The sequence below is a fragment of the Myxocyprinus asiaticus genome, chromosome 9 (assembly GCF_019703515.2).
Source record: "Myxocyprinus asiaticus isolate MX2 ecotype Aquarium Trade chromosome 9, UBuf_Myxa_2, whole genome shotgun sequence".
NCBI lineage: Eukaryota > Metazoa > Chordata > Actinopteri > Cypriniformes > Catostomidae > Myxocyprinus > Myxocyprinus asiaticus.
This window is the reverse complement of record NC_059352.1, coordinates 283,494-300,746: the sequence shown is the minus strand read 5'-3', so window position 1 is coordinate 300,746 and position 17,253 is coordinate 283,494. Positions and strand designations below refer to the sequence as shown.

The 17,253-nt window shown below is 37.7% G+C and overlaps 1 protein-coding gene and 1 long non-coding RNA gene across 6 annotated transcripts in view; one reads left to right on the top strand and one right to left on the bottom strand.

Moving 5' to 3' along the window:
• The window catches only part of LOC127445800 (uncharacterized), a 113,396-nt gene that overhangs the window by 51,639 nt on the left and 44,504 nt on the right, over nucleotides 1-17,253 (bottom strand). The gene's annotated exons all lie outside the window — the stretch shown is intronic.
• Nucleotides 1-17,253, top strand: part of caskb (calcium/calmodulin-dependent serine protein kinase b) — an 80,536-nt gene that overhangs the window by 40,491 nt on the left and 22,792 nt on the right. For all 5 annotated transcript variants that reach the window (XM_051706076.1, XM_051706072.1, XM_051706073.1 and 2 more), the window contains exon 10: nucleotides 70-169. In XM_051706076.1, coding sequence (XP_051562036.1) covers nucleotides 70-169 — 100 coding nt within the window. The remainder of the gene's footprint in view (nucleotides 1-69; nucleotides 170-17,253) is intronic.

Here is a 17,253-nt window from a genome sequence, read left to right as displayed (position 1 = left end):
TTTTCATTAACTGAAAAAAGGAATGTGATTGATAAGTCAAAGTGTGATTATGGTCTGTCTGGTTGTCAGGGTGCCGTGCTCGCTGCCGTATCAAGCCACAAGTTCAACTCGTTTTATGGCGACCCTCCCGAAGACCTGCATGATTTCTCAGAGGATCCCACGTCTTCAGGTACATGATCTTCTGCGTCATAACCAGTCATTTCTGGATCTTCACATGCTTTATCAGTCAGTATAAAGGTTTAATTGAGGGATTGTTAAATAAACATTTCTCTGTCAGACACCTACAGGTGAAACCGGTCACCTCTGAGAACTTTATTTTCATTTCAGCGCTCATATGAACCGGTTACAGTGTTCACAGTGCACAAGCATCACATTACTTTATTACTTTTTGTATTACTCTATGTGACGTGACAATTGCTATTACATAATTTAATATAAATTATTATATACTAAATTATCTTTTGGGGGCCTTTCTCAGTAAATATTGATTAATTAATAGGCACATCATATAATTAATAATTTGCCAGCCCTAAATATAAAATAATATTCAGGTTGTCTGGGTTCCAAAAACAACAGTGTAAATGTAAAGTTGACCACAAACAAAATAAATACATATTTTAAGTAATTGGATATATTTTTATATTTAAAATATTTCCATTTAATTCTATCCCTGTGCAATATTTTCCAAGTTTTTAAAGCCTTAAAGGAAGCCATATATCCCTATTTTATTGTATGATATAAAGTTGAATGATGTGTATGAAGCACACCTACACCTTAAGAAGTATGACAGTTTGTATGACAGTTACTTGTCTTAATTGCAATTATTTGTATGACAATTAATCATAAGCCAAAGGTCCTAATGGTCTTAGATTTGAATGGTCATTCATTCATTCTCTTAGATTTACTACATGAAGACATGAACAGCAAAACCCATACACTGATGCTGAAAAGTCACTGCAGATCTCTTTATCAACACAATTTTTTATGAAGCAATATGAAATCTGACCGAATCCAGATGATTTAAACAGTTTAGGGCTCCATATAAATTAATGACCCTTTGGATGTAGATGCAGTCGGCCTCCTTATGTACATTTGATTTCACAATTAAGTTTGTAATAATTGTCAATAGTTTTCTCCTGAACAAATATATACACTATATATACAGTTGTGCTCAAAAGTTTGCATACCCTTGGAGAATTGGTAAAAGAAAACATGAGTGAGCAGGCAAAACACATTTCTTTTATTTCTTATGGGATTCATATTCAACTGTAGGTTATAACAGAATGACACAATCATAAAACAAAACATGGCAACAAAGAAAAACATGAAATGACCCCTGTTCAAAAGTCTGCATACCCTTAGTTCTTAATACTGTGTATTGCCCCCTTTAGCATCAATGACAGCGTGCAGTCTTTTGTAATAGTTGTCTATGAGGCCCCAAATTCTTGCAGATGGTATAGCTGCCCATTTGTCTTGGCAAAATGCCTCCAGGTCATGCAAAGTCTTTGGTCGTCTTGCATGAACTGCACGTTTGAGATCTCCCCAGAGTGGCTCGATGATATTAAGGTCAGGAGACTGTGATGGCCACTCCAGAACCTTCACCTTTTTCTGCTGTAACCACTGGAGGGTTAACTTGGCCTTGTGTTTAGGGTCATTGTCATGCTGGAAAGTCCAAGAGCGTCCCATGCGCAGCTTTCGTGCAGAAGAATGCAAATTGTCTGCCAGTATTTTCTGATAACATGCTGCATTCATCTTGCCATCAATTTTCACAAGATTCCCCGTGCCTTTAGAGCTCACACCCCCCAAACATCAGTGAGCCACCACCATGCTTCACAGTGGGGATGGTATTCTTTTCACTATAGGCCTTGTTGACCCCTCTCCAAACATAGCACTTATGGTTGTGACCATAAAGCTCTATTTTGGTCTCGTCACTCCAAATTACAGTGTGCCAGAAGCTGTGAGGCGTGTCAAGGTGTTGTCGGGCATATTGTAACCGGGCTTTTTTGTGGCATTGGCGCAGTAAAGGCTTCTTTCTGGCAACTCGACCATGCAGCTCATTTTTGTTCAAGTATCGTCGTATTGTGCTCCTTGAAACAACCACACCGTCTTTTTCCAGAGCAGCCTGTATTTCTCCCGAGGTTACCTGTGGGTTTTTCTTTGTATCCTGAACAATTCTTCTGGCAGTTGTGTCTGAAATCTTTCTTGGTCTACCTGACCTTGGCTTGGTATCAAGAGATCCCCGAATTATCCACTTCTTAATAAGTGATTGAACAGTACTGACTGGCATTTTCAAGGCTTTGGATATCTTTTTATATCCTTTTCCATCTTTATAAAGTTCCATTACCTTGTTACGCAGGTCTTCTGACAGTTCTTTTCTGCTACCCATGGCTCAGTATCTAGCCTGCTCAGTGCATCCACGTGAGAGCTAACAAACTCATTGACTATTTATACACAGACACTAATTGCAATTTTAAAAGCCACAAGTGTGGGAAATTAACCTTTAATTGCCATTTAAACCTGTGTGTGTCACCTTGTGTGTCTGTAACCAGGCCAAACATTCAAGGGTATGTAAACTTTTGATCAGGGCCATTTGGGTGATTTCTGTTATCATTATGATTTAAAAAGGAGCCAAACAACTATGTGATAATAAATGACTTCATATGATCACTATCCTTAAATAAAAGACATGATCAGTCATATATTCAAAATCAATGCCACAATTTCACAATTTCTGCCAGGGTATGCAAACATTTGAGCACAACTGTATATATACACAGTTGAAGACAGAAGTTTACATACACTCTTAGCCAAATACATTTAAACTCAGTTTTTCACAATTCCTGACATTTAATCGTAGAAAACATTCCCTGTCTTAGGTCAGTTAGGATCACTACTTTATTTTAAGAATGTGAAATGTCAGAATAATAGTAGAGAGAATGATTTATTTCAGCTTTTATTTCTTTCATCACATTCCCAGTGGGTCAGAAGTTTACATACACTTTGTTAGTATTTGGGAGCATTGCCTTTAAATTGTTTAACTTGGGTCAAATGTTTTGGGTATCCTTAGTTGCTGGAATTTTGTCCCATTCCTCCAGACAGAACTGGTGTAACTGAGTCAGGTTTGTAGGCCTCCTTGCTCGCACACACTTTTTCAGTTCTGCCCACAAATTTTCTATCAGATTGAGGTCAGGGCTTTGTGATGGACACTCCAATACCTTGACTTTGTTGTCCTTAAGCCATTTTGCCACAACTTTGGAGGTATGCTTGGGGTCATTGTCCATTTGGAAGACCCATTTACGACCGAGCTTTAACTTCCTGTCTGATGTCTTGAGATGTTGCTTCAATATATCCTCATAATTTTCCTTCCTCATGATGTCATCTATTTTGTGAAGTGCACCAGTCCCTCCTGCAGTAAAGCACCCCCACAACATGATGCTGCCACCCCCATGCTTCACGGTTGGGATGGTGTTCTTCAGCTTGCAAGCCTCACCCTTTTTCCTCCAAACATAACGATGGTCATTATGGCCAAACAGTTAAATATTTGTTTCATTAGACCAGAGGACATTTCTCCAAAAAGTAAGATCTTTGTCCCCATGTGCACTTGTAAACTGTAGTCTGGCTTTTTTATGGTGGTTTTGGAGCAGTGGCTTCTTCCTTGCTGAGCAGTGTTTCAGGTTATGTTGATATAGGACTCGTTTTACTGTGGATATAGATACTTGTCTACCTGTTTTCTCCAGCATCTTCACAAGGTCCTTTGCTGTTGTTCTGGGGTTGATTTGCACTTTTCTTACCAAACTACGTTCATCTCTAGGAGACAGAATGCATCTCCTTCCTGAGCGGTATGATGGCTGTGTGGTCCCATGGTGTTTATACTTGTGTACTATTGTTTGTACAGATGAACGTGGTACCTTCACGCTGCACGAGTCTGTGTTTGTAGTGTGCTAGCCTGCTTAGCATTGCTTATTCTTGCTTATTCACGTTCATTGTTTTATCCTTTGCCATTATACCGCGTGCTTTGTGTTTTTCTGCTTTTCTACTGTTTCAACTGTGTGTATTTTACCACGCGCACCCCTTTCTCTCTTTTTTTCTTTTTTCTGCTTGTCTACATCTCGCGTCTCGACTGTGTGCATTTGTTTTCTCCACTGTGTTTTACACGGATTATTGCATCAATCTCAAACATCTGCTGATTAGGAACCACATCGAACCATATCAATCTCAAACCCTTGCCACTCAAGAACAACCACAACAACAGCAACAAACAATTGCGGTAAGTCATGACATCCACTCATGTTATTTCTTCCTGCATTGTATGCCACATGTTTACTAAAGCTTCTTCCGTCAGCAGTGAGGTATTCACATGTGATAAATGTAAGGAATTAGTCAAGCTGATGAAGAAGGTTAATGAGTTAGAGACACACATCCGAACACTAGTGGAGGTCAGTGAGAAAGAGAAGCCGGTAGATACTGTTTCGGATGCGGATAGTACAGTGAGCAACACACACACTTTGGTTCCGGCTGTAGAGCCTCTGCAGCAGGTCGTTTGGGTGACGTCTCAGCGGCATATTCGCTCAGCAAAGCGACACCGCTCTCCCGTTCCTGATAGGGTCTCCAATCAATTCTCCCCACTCAGTGATGCACCCACTGAGAATCATGTTGAAAGAACCCAAATAATTGGTGATTCTATTGTAAGGAATGTGGAAATAGAGACTCCAGCCAACATTGTTAAATGACTTTCCAGGGCTCGAGCATCTGACATCAGATCAAATTTACAAGTGCTAGCTAATGCTAAATGAAGATTTTGTAAAATTGTCGTTCATGTCAGCACTAACGATGTCCGGCTTCGCCAGTTGGAGATCACTAGAGATAATGTTAAAGAGGTGTGTGAACTTGCAAAAACGATATCAGACACTGTAATAAGCTCTCGACCCCTCCCTGCTCATCGTGGTGATGAGGTTTATAGTAGATTAGTGTCACTGAACGGCTGGATGTCTGAGTGGTGTCTGGAGAATAGCATAGGATTTATTGGACAATTGGAAGAGTTTTTGGGGTAGACATGACTTGCTAAAGAGAGACGGACTCCATCCCTCCAGGAAAGGTGCCACTCTCCTCTCTAGTAATTTGGCTCATAGTCTTAATAATGAAAGTATTTGACTAACTGGGGCCCAGGTCAGGAAGCAGGTTAATCCGAATGTCTGCTAGCTGCCTTGAGATGTCACACAGGTCACATAAACTACAACACATAGAGACTGTATCACCTAAATATCATATAGAGACTCAGTCTGTTCCCCGAACTACCAAACACAAAACTCTCACTAAATCATTTAGAAAAAATCTTATTAAGGTAAAACTTGAAAAAAAAAAAATGAATAAATAATAATAATTGAAGATAAATATCATATAAAGGTTGGGCTACTAAACATTAGATCTATAATTAATAATAATTATAATTTTCTTTATTTATCACACATTATACATTTGCACATATACAGTGAAATTCTTCTTTTTCCACATATCCCAGCTAAGCTGGGGTCAGAGTGCAGGGTCAGCCATGATACAGCGCCCCTGGAGTAGATAGGGTCAAGGGCCTTGCTCAAGGGCCCAACAGTGGCATCTTGGCGGTGCTGGGGCTTGAACCCCTGACCTTCTGATCAGTAACCCAGAGCCTTAACCACTGAGCCACCACTGAAAGCAGATAAATGAAATTATTACAGATCATAGTTTGGATGTGCTCTGTTTGACTGACACCTGTCTTAAACTGGATGAATATATTAGTTTAAATGAATCTACTCCCCCAGTTTATTGTTATAAACATGAGTCTCGTTTGAAGGGTTGAGGAGGTGTTGCTACAATTTACAGTGAAGTTTTTAGTGTTACTCAGAGGACAGGATATAAGTTTAAGTCTTTTGAACTAATAATGCTTAAAGTGACACATGTCAGATATATATATATATATTCATATACAGCTCTGGAAAAAATTAAGAGACCACTGCAAAATTATCAGTTTCTCTGGATTTACTATTTATAGGTATGTGTTTGAGTAAAATAAAAAAAATTGTTTTATTCTATAAAGTACTGACAACATTTCTCCCAAGTTCCAAATGTAAATATTGTCATTTAGAGCATTTATTTGCAGAAAATGACAACTAGTCAAAATAACAAAAAGAGCCGCACAAACACTGTCAGTCTGAGATCTCAATGTGTTTTTCTGCAGTATATGTGAAACAGGACTGATGTTTAGCTCATGCTGTTTACATACAGAGATTAAACTCATTTGATTAAGATGGAACCCTCAACGGCACCACTACCCCACGGCTCGTTTCCTCATTTCTACTTCAGCACTGGTTGCAAATGCTGTAACTTTCATAGCACATTGCTTGTGTATTTGTCTGATGTAAGGAGAATTTTTGCGGCTGTCATCAGCTGGTCACATTCAGAGGAAGTCAAACCAGACTTTCACTTCCTGTTTCCGGGTAGGGGGCTCGTTGTCTTGTCATCCGCTACTTTCGCTCCCTCATTCTCCATATTGCAGTGCTCAGCGCATGTTAAAGCCAAACTGCAGAATGAAAGACCGTATCAACACACTCTCATCTCAATGCTGTGGTATTTTCTGAGATTTTCACACTGAAATGACCTCATGACTTCAGCATTTAGTGTATTTATATGATCAACGTGTAATGTTTATTTTATTGTGGATATGGCCAGTACTACAGTGCTGGGAATTGCCACAGACCTTCCGACTTGATATTACTTCGTTTATGTAGTAGTGACACTGGCTTACTTAGTGTTAAGGATATTAATGTGTAAATATAGCTGCAAGCAGCAATGACGGGCCCAAGCACCATGGGTCCATTTCCACTTGGTGGCTTTTGGAAAACAAAGCATGATGGACACAGCAACAACTCAACATTAATGTAAACTTGGACCCTAATCATACAATGAGTAATAGATTTATGCCACCATTCCAGTTTGACTACAGCTTCATGTAATTTAATCCATTGCCATGACAACACTATTAAAGCTATCAATCATCCCTTCAAAATTTTCCATCAGCAGTGTCTAAACAATTTAAGCAATTTGGTTAAATGTAAGAGAACTTTTTCAAAGTCTGTTGTAAGTGCCACACTTCCTGTGTTTTTATATCAGTAAATCACGTATGAGCACTTACTTTCAGCATACAAGTGTTCAGCATATATTGCCATTTTCAGATTCGTAGCCTTGGGGAGCGCGGGGCACAAACTAACGTGGGGATAGTTGTCACACACATGGTTTAAACGTTTCCACACGCTGGTGAGACGCAACTTCATTTGTTTACTTGTTGCCATATCAACACTGTGTAGATAAAACAATTGCGGAAAAATTTAAAAAACTTCATTTAATTCACATGAGTCAATTTTCATCTCTGTTTTTACTGTTTATTTAAAATGAGGCAAACGGTATCATTTTAATCTCCAATCTTTTAGCTAGCATCTTACATAGTCTTTTAATTCTCAGATAGCCAGCAGAAGTGACCAGCCAGATTTAAATCCCAGTTGCACCGATGGGGCACGATGTAACACTGCGTTACAGTGTGCCCCAATTCCGAAAAACTATATGCAGTTCCATGCAGTCAGATATGTAATTTACATAATTCACCTTTGTGAATTGTGTGTGTGTGTTTTGTCATCAGTCCATGCATTATTTCGGTCAGTGCTGTGGCTTTGTTGTGTATTTATTGTCAAGTGTCAAAATTATTGTAAAGTTAATAAATGGCTTTTATTGACATGAATATTTAGTTTATCTTCTAGGCTTTTTAATTAGATCAGATGTGTTAGTTTGTGCCCCGCTCTCTCCTACTGTATTAATAACACTTCAAATTCTAATCACATTTTATTACACAACTAATGGGGATTTTAAGTGAATGTTAGGGATTCTTTGTATAAATGCGAGCTGTGATGTATGTGTGCTGTCTGTGGTACCGCGAATGTTTAAAAGGATACACTGTTAATACGTATATTATACAAACAGCTGCTGTATATTTGGAAATGTTGTGACTGCTTCAGACTTTTCAAGCATTTGATTTGCCACAGTCAGACATAAAGGAAAGGGATGGTAATCCCATAATAACATAATACATTTGATAACTTCATCTCTATGTGCAGTTACAAGTGACGATCACCTGTTGCTTTTAACTGCTCTCCTTAAATGCTGTATTAGCACTTTTTCACACTTCTCCTCAAGAGAACTGTCTTTGTCCTGTGTCCCGGCATACAGGGGAGTGTTAATCATGCCAAAACCAATAGAAGCCATTGCACTCGCACCCCGGATTTGAAAGCATACATTGCAGCTGATAGCCTAAGATTTCGGGCCATAATAAATATAAATAATAATAATATGGTAAATGTCTCTCAGAGGGCTGACGGCATATTCACTGTTCTCTTACAGAGTCATTCATGTTTATTTGTAGGTCAATTTAATATTTAAACCACCTCAGCGGCAAGTTTAAAGTTAATCCATATCTGAGATTTAAATCAGAGTTTACTGGGGGCCTGGGCAGCTCAGTGGTAAAATACGCTGGCGACCACCCCTGGAGTTTGCTAGTTCGCTAGTTTGAATCCCAGGGCGTGCTGAGTGACTCCAGCCTGGTCTCCTAAGCAACCAAACTGGCCTGGTTGCTAGGGAGGGTAGAGTCACATGGGGTAACCTCCTCGTGGTCGCTATAATGTGGTTTGTTCTCGGTGGGGTGCATGGTGAATTGAGCGTGGTTGCCGTGGTGGATGGCATGAAGCCTCCACACATGCTATGTCTCCGTGGCAACGCGCTCAACAAGCCACATGATAAGATGCGCAGGTTGACTGTCTCAGACGCGGAGGCAACTGGGATTCATCCTCCGCCACCCGGACTGAGGCGAATCGCTGTGCGACCACGTGGACTTAGAGTGCATTGGGAATTGGGCATTCCAAATTGGGAGAAAAAGGGGAAAGATCCCCCCCCAAAAAATAAATAAATCAGAGTTTAAAGTATTGGAACAACAGGAATAAATTTAGTTCAGATTTACTGTGAAATTTAAATAAAGATCAAAACGATGATTTAAATGTAACCATGATTAATTTTTTAACAAAGTTTAAAGTTTGGTGCAACAGAATTATCAGATATACGTTGATTTAATCTAAATTTAATCCTGGTTGATGCACTCTTAGTCGACCTTTTATTACTCTTTGATGACTCTTTGAATGATTTATAGTCGCCTGACTCCCTCTGGTAGACAGATAGTACAACAGCCTTTTCAGCCTATCGCCTGAAATACAATTGAGAAATGAGGTATTTCTTATGTTAAAGCCATGCCAAATTGTTGAAATTTTGCATGTCACCTCAAAATGTTCTTTTGTGCATGAATATTAAGTTTTGTTAAGTTTAAAAAAATTTGCTCACAAGATATGGGTCAATTATTCATAACAGGCCACATGCAAAAACCTATTGGCTACTGTTTGAATTATCAAAATGATTTTGATCTTTTTGTCAGGAATGTATGTAAGATAATGTATACGGAGTTTCATGCAAATCGGGCTAACAGCCTAGATTGAGTTTGAAAAAAGTAGGTTTTTCAATAAAATCAGTTTTTTTTTTTTTTGGAAATGGAAATTCATGTAACCAAATGATTTTTAGGCACTGATGGATTCACATAAAAAATAAAATAAAAATAAATAAATAAATATATATATATATATATATGTGTATCCTGGTTCTGGAGTTAATTAAACTGCTTTGAGCACAGTTGCACACTTTTCTTTTTTTCTTTTTTTGGATTTTCTTAAGTTGTAGTGCCCTCTAGCATAAAAAAATGAACGAAACTTGGCATGTTACCTCAGAGTGTTCTCTTGTTTATGTGTACAAAGTTTTGTGAAGTTTGAAAATTGTGCTCACAAGATAAAGGCTAATTAGTCATAGTAGGACACACCCCAAAACATATTTGCTTATATTTTCGAAACGATTCGACATATAATTCTTTTGATATCTTTTTGTCAGAAGGGTCTGTAGATGACGTATACCAAGTTTGGTGCGAATCGGGCAAATGGCCTAGGACGAGTTTGAAAAAGTAGGTTTTTCAAATAAATCAAAATTGTAGAAAACACTTATTGTGGAAATGGAAATTCAAGTGACCACATGATTTGGGGGCACTGGTGGATTCAGAGAAGCTAAAAATGTTATTGTAGCCTATACCGTTCCAGAGTTATTAGCAAAAACGCAAATTAGCTAATTATTGCACCACTGTGTGGCCAGTTGTCACAAAATTTGATAAGTGGCTTCGAGTTGACACCCTGCTTGTGTACAGTAATTTCCATAACCTTTGGCCATTCTCAATACGAGTTATAAGGTGCTGAAATTTGATTGGCTGTTGGTGGCTATTTTTGTTCATTTGTCAAATTGATTTTTTAAGAATGTGTTAGCATTTGAACCAAAGAAGATGCATATTTTAATTTGAGCTTTGCCGCTCAATCGGCTGCGAATTATGATAGTCTTTTAGTTGTAGTGCCCCCTAGTGGCGGAATTGTACGAAACTTTGCTGACATCTTCTAAACGTCCTGTTGACTGTTTATACGGGGTTTGGTTAAGTTTGGAGTTTGCGTTGAGTAGGTATTGATCAATTACTAAAATTGCGTTAAACTGAAGGAATTTTATCATTAATATCTTCGGAACGATTTCATGTATTGAAATTCTTTTGATACATTTTTGTCTGGATGGTCTGTAGATGATGTATAACAAATTTCGTGCCGGTTGAATTAACTGTCTAGGAGGAGTTTGAAAAAGTAGGTTTTTCAAAAAATTCTAAATGGTGGAAAAAATTATAGATGGAAATGAAATCGGATGTACACTACCTGTCAAAAAGTTTTGAAACACTTGACTGAAATGTTTCTCATGATCTTAAAAATCTTTTGATCTGAAGGTGTATGCTTAAATGTTTGAAATTAGTTTTGTAGACAAAAATATAATTGTGTCACCATATTAATTTATTTCATTATAAAACTAAAATTTAATTAAAAAAAATAAAAGTATTTGAAATGGATGACTTGGACCAAATAATAAAGAAAAGCAGCCAATAAGTGCCCAACATAGATGGGAACTTCTTCAATACTGTTTAAAAAGCATCCCAGGGTGATACCTCAAGAAGTTGGTTGAGAAAATGTCAAGAGTACATGTCTGCAAATTCTAGACAAAGGGTGACTACTTTGAAGATGCTAAAATATAACACATTTATGATTTATTTTGGATTTTGTTTAGTCACAACATAATTCCCATAGTTCCATTTATGTTATTCCATAGTTTTAATGACTTTACTATTATTATAAAATGTGAAAAGAATATATATATATATATAATAATTATAATAAAGAATGAGTGTTTCAAAACTTTTGACCGGTAGTGTATACGTTTTGTAGGGCTTGACTCAAAGATTCAGAAGTAAAAATAATTTGATTCTAGCCCTTACGGTTGTGGAGTTATGGCCCAAAATGCTTTGCCTTTTGTTATAGTGCCACCTTTAGGCCGATCGGGGTGAGAACATGCGTATGTCTAAATGTTGTGAGTACTACCATTCCCCAAAGTTGCATGTCTCTAGGCCTTATGGTTTGGTCTGCACGATCAGTTTTAGGGGAGAATAATAATAATAATCCTAACAAAAACAATAGGGTTTCAGCCCTTCAGGCTTGAACCCCTAATAATCCTTAGAAGAACAATAGGGCCTCCGCACTTTCAGTGCTTGGGCCCTAATAATGATAATAATAAATATAGCCACAAGCGCCGATTGTCGGGGGCCAAGCACATAGGCGAGATGACCAAAATAATCAAATTTGACAGAAAAGATCCAGCGAATGCTATGGACGCAGCTGTTTTGATGTGACATTTCAGTTGCTTTGAGCACAGTTGAAAAATTATGATTTTCTAGCATCAAAAATGAACGAAACTTTGCATGTTACCTCAGAATGTTCTCTTGTCCATGTGTTCAAAATTGTGTTAAGTTTGAAAATTGTGATCACAAGATAAAGGATAAAGGCTAATTAGTCATCACATGCCATGGCCCAAATATATGTATTTTTAACCTCTGAACAATGTGACACAACAACGTTTTGTCAGGAGGGTGAGTAGATGATGTATACCAAGTTTCGTGCGAATCGGTCAAATGGCCTAGGACGAGTTCGAAAAAGTAGAAAATGTTTGTTGTGGAAATGGAAATTCATGTGACCATATCATTTGGGGGCACTAATGGATTCAGAAAAGCTTTAGAATTTTATTCTAGCTTATACCGTTCCGAAGATATTCGCAAAAACGTGAATTAGCTAATTATAGTGCCACCGTGTGGCTGATTGTCACAAAATGTTATATACCGCTTTGTGTAGACACCCTGCTTGTGTACAGTATGTTTTTTGACCGTCGGCCATTCCCAGTGTGAGGTATTAGGTGCTAAAATTTGATTGGCCGCTGGCGGCCATATTTGTTGATTTGTTGAATTGATTTTTTACGAATATTTTAGCACTCGAACCAAAGAAGATGCATGTTTAATTTGAACTTTGTCACTCAATCGGCTGCAAAGTTACGACAGTTGTTTTAGTTGTAGCGCCCCCTAGTGGTGCAATTGTACAATACTTTGCATACATCTTCAAAATGTCCTCTTGACTACTTATACCAAGTTTGGTTACGTTTCAACAGGATTTAAATAAGATTTTTTTTGATCACTTTATTTTATTGCTTTTTTCGTTTAAAGTGCAATTTGAATTTAGAAATGTCTTTTAATTTTTTTGTGTTTCAATAAATGAATTACATTTTTAAAGCAAAACAGTTTAGCAAAAAAATTCACAGACCCTCGGCAGGTGGGTTGATGATGTAATCGGATATCGCTATGTTTAAGGCAATTATCACTAAATTATTTTTTACATATCACCCAGCCCTATCAGGTATACAGATGGTAAGCACAGCCCTTTAACAGGGTAACTAACATATATTCAGCAAATAAGTTGACTAAATCACTATAACCTCTTGTCACTCAAAATGATAAAGTAAAAAACAAGAAAAGCTCCAATACAGAGCAGCACAGAAGTGCTTATGTGGACTCCGAATGACTCTCTTCAGTGTAACAGACTGATACTTGCTCCACATTCAAAAGTGCAGAACTATTAGATTATAAATATTGCGGCACAACATGTAGCACACGACATCCAACAACAGTGTGATGACTGAAATTTTGACTGCTAAACTTTTTATTAAAGCAGTGTAAGACAGAATCTGCAGAATGACTCCTGAAAAATACCCTCCACAACACCTCAAATAAACCTGTACATTATGAATAATAACAGGAACATTAATCACAGCAGAAGATTTGATTTCTGACACAAGTGATGCATTACATCACTGAACGATTTTGAAATAATTTGTCTCAAGAATAACGACATCTTTTATTCTTATCAAAACTGAACAGAATGATCTATTTAATATTTATTTTTACATTTGGAGTTGGTCAAGAAAATCTTAGCAGCTACAGTATTTATGAATCCATAATATGTGTTTCTCATTTTATATATGAACAAAAATCACACATGAGATCTCTTTGTTTCTCCTAGACTGCATTGAGATTAACTGAGAGCAAATAGAGACTTTAGCTGACATCTCCTGCTTCTCCAGTAATCTCACATGTGTCTCTTCTTGAGTTTCAGAAGAGATCTCAACAATGTCTCAAACTGTTCTCAGATCTCAATATGAACTCATGTATTTCTCATCAAATTCTCCCAAGAGCAAATGATCTGAGCTATACTATCCACATGTATTTATTTTCTATAGGGGTGTAAAAAATATAGATTTTCTAATGCATTGCAATCTATATTTGAACGATTTATAATAAATCACTTGTATATGCTCCATGACTAAATATGTCTGTGATTCTCCACTGGCTGGTAAATATTGAGATTTCACTCAGCAGTTATTGAGTAATATAGTGGTGAAGAAGTTCCTTTCTCTTTGTGGTGAGCATAAATGTTTGTGTGTTCAAAGATGAGATCCACACAATCCATTTGTCATTGAATAATGTCTCTTTAAATATCCTTTCTGTTCTTTACTGTCAGTTATTGATCAAAATAAATAAATAAACATTTAATTCTAAACACACATGGATGTGCTAAAAAGGCCATTCGACTCCACACTCGTTAATACTGTATGTACAGTTGCAATCGAAATTATTCAACCCCCCCAAGACAGTAAGGATTTACAAAGGTAAGATTTTCTGATGACAGCTAAGTAAGATATCAGTTGAGTGACACATTCAGAGTCATAGTGTGACTGTATAACCTAATATTTCTAAATAGCAGGATTTTTTAAAAATACAGCCGTGTCATCATTATTCAACCCCTATTGCATGTAGCTGTTTCTTAAATATATAAGGCCACACAACTAATTGTTGTAAAACAAAATTAAGTCATCAATCTGCAATGGCACTTATTTAAGTTTCAAAATGTAAGTTTAGTGTTGTAAGCAAAAATGTATTTCTATGCAAAAAAAATGCAATTAAAAATAATCTGTCTCAAAAGCTAATCGAGGAGATTATTTCATTACACAAGAAAGGTCATGGCTAAAAGTACATTTCCAAGACACTTCAGTTTCCAATAGACAAAGCTGGCAGCAACATTCATACATTTTTTAAATATGGTACAACAGCAACCTTCTTGGGGTGTGGAAGAAAGCAAAACTTCACCAAGGGAAATGTTGACTTGAATATTCAGGAAGTAATTAGGAAAGACCTGTGGAGTCCTGGAGGAAGGTTTTATAGACGTATGACACTGAAAATGAGTTTTACACCCATGGGTCAGCAGTACGTCTGGAGTAAGATGACAAGGTGATGACAAGAACGACACCATCCCCACAGTCAAGCATGGAGGTGGGTCAGTCCTGTTATGGGGGTGTTTGCGGCTGCAGGAAACGGCTATCCTGACTATGTGACTGACGCCATGGATTCTTTCAGGTATCAGGCCATTTTGGCATGAAAAATGTGATGCCTTCAGTGTGTAAATTGAAGCTCGGTGATCACTGGACTTTCCAGCAAGACAATAACACCAAGGATACATCCAAGTTGTCCAAAATCTGGTTCAGGGATAGGTCGTGGAATGTCCTTTAATGGCTCTTTCAGTCCATCATTAAAATCCCATTGCAAAACTTTGTTGGGATTTCAAGGAAACAGTGGCAGCACAGAAACCAAAGAATGTCAATGAGCTGGAAGCTTTTGCTCATGAGAAATGTGTAAAGTGTCCGAAACCTGAGAACACTTACCTGAAACATTTATTTGCTGTTATTAAGGATAAAGGATGCTCCACAAATGATTGACTTTGGGGGTTGAATATTTTTGACATGACATTTGTGGAGAGAATTAGTTATTTTTTATTTTAACATTTGGGTAAACCGAACTCTCTGATCTCAGAATCACTCAAATGTGTATTAAAAACTTACTTTGACTGTATACTGAGGTTTTAGTTGATGTGTTTTAATTCACATCACCAGAATGTATTGCTGGTCAGGGGGGTTGAATAATTTTGATTGCAACTGTATATGTAAATACTTGTAAATACAGCATATAAACATGTAACACAAATGTGTGTGACCAAAATTATAAAAAACTAATGAAACAGTATAATTTGTAAAAATTTATATTTTCATCTTTACCAAGTAAGAAGTTCCCCTTGTATAATTCACAGCATTAGCTGAGAGATAATGCATTTCATATGTAAGCAAAATGGGCATTTTAACTGAAATATACAGGTGCATCTCAATAAATTAGAATGTCGTGGAAAAGTTCATTTATTTCAGTAATTCAACTCAAATTGTGAAACTCGTGTATTAAATAAATTCAGTGCACACAGACTGAAGTAGTTTAAGTCTTTGGTTCTTTTAATTGTGATGATTTTGACTCACATTTAACAAAAACCCACCAATTCACTATCTCAAAAAATTAGAATACATCATAAGACCAATAAAAAAACATTTTTAGTGAATTGTTGGCCTTCTGGAAAGTATGTTCATTTACTGTATATGTACTCAATACTTGGTAGGGGCTCCTTTTGCTTTAATTACTGCCTCAATTCGGCGTGGCATGGAGGTGATCAGTTTGTGGCACTGCTGAGGTGGTATGGAAGCCCAGGTTTCTTTGACAGTGGCCTTCAGCTCATCTGCATTTTTTGGTCTCTTGTTTCTCATTTTCCTCTTGACAATACCCCATAGATTCTCTATGGGGTTCAGGTCTGGTGAGTTTGCTGGCCAGTCAAGCACACCAACACCATGGTCATTTAACCAACTTTTGGTGCTTTTGGCAGTGTGGGCAGGTGCCAAATCCTGCTGGAAAATGAAATCAGCATCTTTAAAAAGCTGGTCAGCAGAAGGAAGCATGAAGTGCTCCAAAATTTCTTGGTAAACGGGTGCAGTGACTTTGGTTTTCAAAAAACACAATGGACCAACACCAGCAGATGACATTGCACCCCAAATCATCACAGACTGTGGAAACTTAACACTGGACTTCAAGCAACTTGGGCTATGAGCTTCTCCACCCTTCCTCCAGACTCTAGGACCTTGGTTTCCAAATGAAATACAAAACTTGCTCTCATCTGAAAAGAGGACTTTGGACCACTGGGCAACAGTCCAGTTCTTCTTCTCCTTAGCCCAGGTAAGACGCCTCTGATGTTGTGTGTGGTTCAGGAGTGGCTTAACAAGAGGAATACGACAACTGTAGCCAAATTCCTTGACATGTCTGTGTGTGGTGGCTCTTGATGCCTTGACCCCAGCCTCAGTCCATTCCTTGTGAAGTTCACCCAAATTCTTGAATCGATTTTGCTTGACAATCCTCATAAGGCTGCGGTTCTCTCGGCTGGTTGTGCATCTTTTTCTTCCACACTTTTTCCTTCCACTCAACTTTCTGTTAACATGCTTGGATACAGCACTCTGTGAACAGCCAGCTTCTTTGGCAATGAATGTTTGTGGCTTACCCTCCTTGTGAAGGGTGTCAATGATTGTCTTCTGGACAACTGTCAGATCAGCAGTCTTCCCCATGATTGTGTAGCCTAGTGAACCAAACTGAGAGACCATTTTGAAGGCTCAGGAAACCTTTGCAGGTGTTTTGAGTTGATTAGCTGATTGGCATGTCACCATATTCTAATTTTTTGAGATAGTGAATTGGTGGGTTTTTGTTAAATGTGAGCCAAAATCATCACAATTAAAAGAACCAAAGACTTAAACTACTTCAGTCTGTGT